This window comes from Phytophthora cinnamomi (assembly GCF_018691715.1).
Source record: "Phytophthora cinnamomi strain GKB4 chromosome Unknown Contig39, whole genome shotgun sequence".
Taxonomy (NCBI): Eukaryota; Oomycota; class Peronosporomycetes; order Peronosporales; family Peronosporaceae; genus Phytophthora; species Phytophthora cinnamomi.
Genome location: NW_027150972.1, coordinates 772529 through 774028, shown reverse-complemented (window position 1 = coordinate 774028; position 1500 = coordinate 772529). Strand labels below are relative to the sequence as shown.

General features: G+C 55.1%; 1 protein-coding gene across 1 annotated transcript; it reads left to right on the top strand.

The window, feature by feature from the left end:
- Positions 1–933, top strand: IUM83_10646 (uncharacterized protein; the record flags this gene model as incomplete). The annotated part of the gene is made up of 3 exons (XM_067935160.1): positions 1–391; positions 467–560; positions 633–933. 3 exons carry the CDS (start codon positions 1–3, stop codon positions 931–933), a joined length of 786 nt encoding a protein of 261 aa, XP_067791542.1.
- Between the last annotated feature and the right edge of the window lie 567 nt (positions 934–1500).

The following is a 1500-nucleotide window of genomic DNA, read 5'->3' as shown; positions in this document are numbered from 1 at the left end:
ATGAGCAACAACGCGAGCAACCCGTTCGACCGTCTCGTCTTTCCGAGCGACACCAAACAGTTCGGGGTGTGGAAGGACCTGATCGTTGGGCACCTTCGCCGGAAGAGTGCGGCTATGCGACGTGAAGCGCTAGTAAAGGGCCTGGTAGAGTCAGCGTTCGCCTACGAGGATTTGCTGCGGACAAGCTGCGAGATTCCCCGTCCGATGGACACGGACGATGCGGAAGCGCAGAGGACATACAAGTGGCAGCTGGCAAATCTCAGCGAGCAAGACACCTACATTAGGTCGCTGCTCAACCAGACGCTGCCCAGGTCGTACATGGAGTCGCTGCGCGTCTCGTTCAATGACGAAAGTCTGCCTGTTGCATGGAAGCGACTCGAGACTGTCTTCGGTCAGTCTAATGCGCAAGGGATGGCCGCAATGATTGCGAGGTTTGACGCGGCTTCGGCAATGTATTTTGCGTCAGTGGGCGAGCTCATCTTGCGTGTCAAGGAGGCGCGTAATAGGATCAATCGTCAATCGCGCGAGGCACTGGACGGCGTGACAATGATTCCGAACTAGTACGCGGCGATGAAGGTTCTGGCTTTGTTCCCAAGCCAGTACTGGGGAAACCAGGTGGATTACACCAACAGCGGGTTCCATCTGGACAAGGTTGAAGAATTGCTGCGCAATGTCTTCATGAACAAGAGCCGCCGCGAAATTGAGGCTATGCAAGCGGTGGTTGTGCTTGCAAATCATGTGAGGGCGTCGCAGCATCTGGGCAAGCGCAAGGCGCGTGTTGTTGAGTGGAAACGCGAAGATGAGTGCTTCTATTGTGAAGGGCGCTACAACCGAGACGGTCTCGCGCACATGAAACGTGACTGCCCCGCGATGAAAAAGGACAGAAGCTTGGGCGTGTATCGCACTAACATCTTCAAGAGCCCCACGCTGTAAAAGCCAGTGCCGGTCGCTCACGTAAAGGGGTCAAAAGCAGCCGCCAAGAAAAAGGCCAAGGCGGCGCGCGTCGAAATTCCGGTCGATGCTGGCAAATCAAGAGGGCTAAGAAGGTTGCGGTCGCTCAAGTGACAAGCGATGTGCAAGAGCCACGACACAGCGATACGCTGACGCCGGAGCAAGCCAAGGCGGATGTTGATGCGCTGATGGCTTCGCCACCGCTGACACCTGGGTCACCGGTCGTTTCGGATACGCCGATGAGTGACGACGACGATGTGGCGGACGTTGAGCCAACGATCGTTCCGGCACTTGCTGGAAAGGTCTCGGAGGCTTCCGGCAACATCGAAGTGGCGGCGAAAGCCATTGAAGAGGCGGTAAGAGATTTGTACCCTGACTTGTTAGAACGAAATGTAATTAACATCACCGGTTATGATTGGGTGTTAGATTCAGGCTGCGGTTATGGACTAACCGCCGATGCAACGCTGTTTTTGAGCAAACGGCCGAGCCAAGAGTTTAGGTTTACATTTGGAGAAGGGACTAAACTTAGCAATACACATGTTGGCTCCA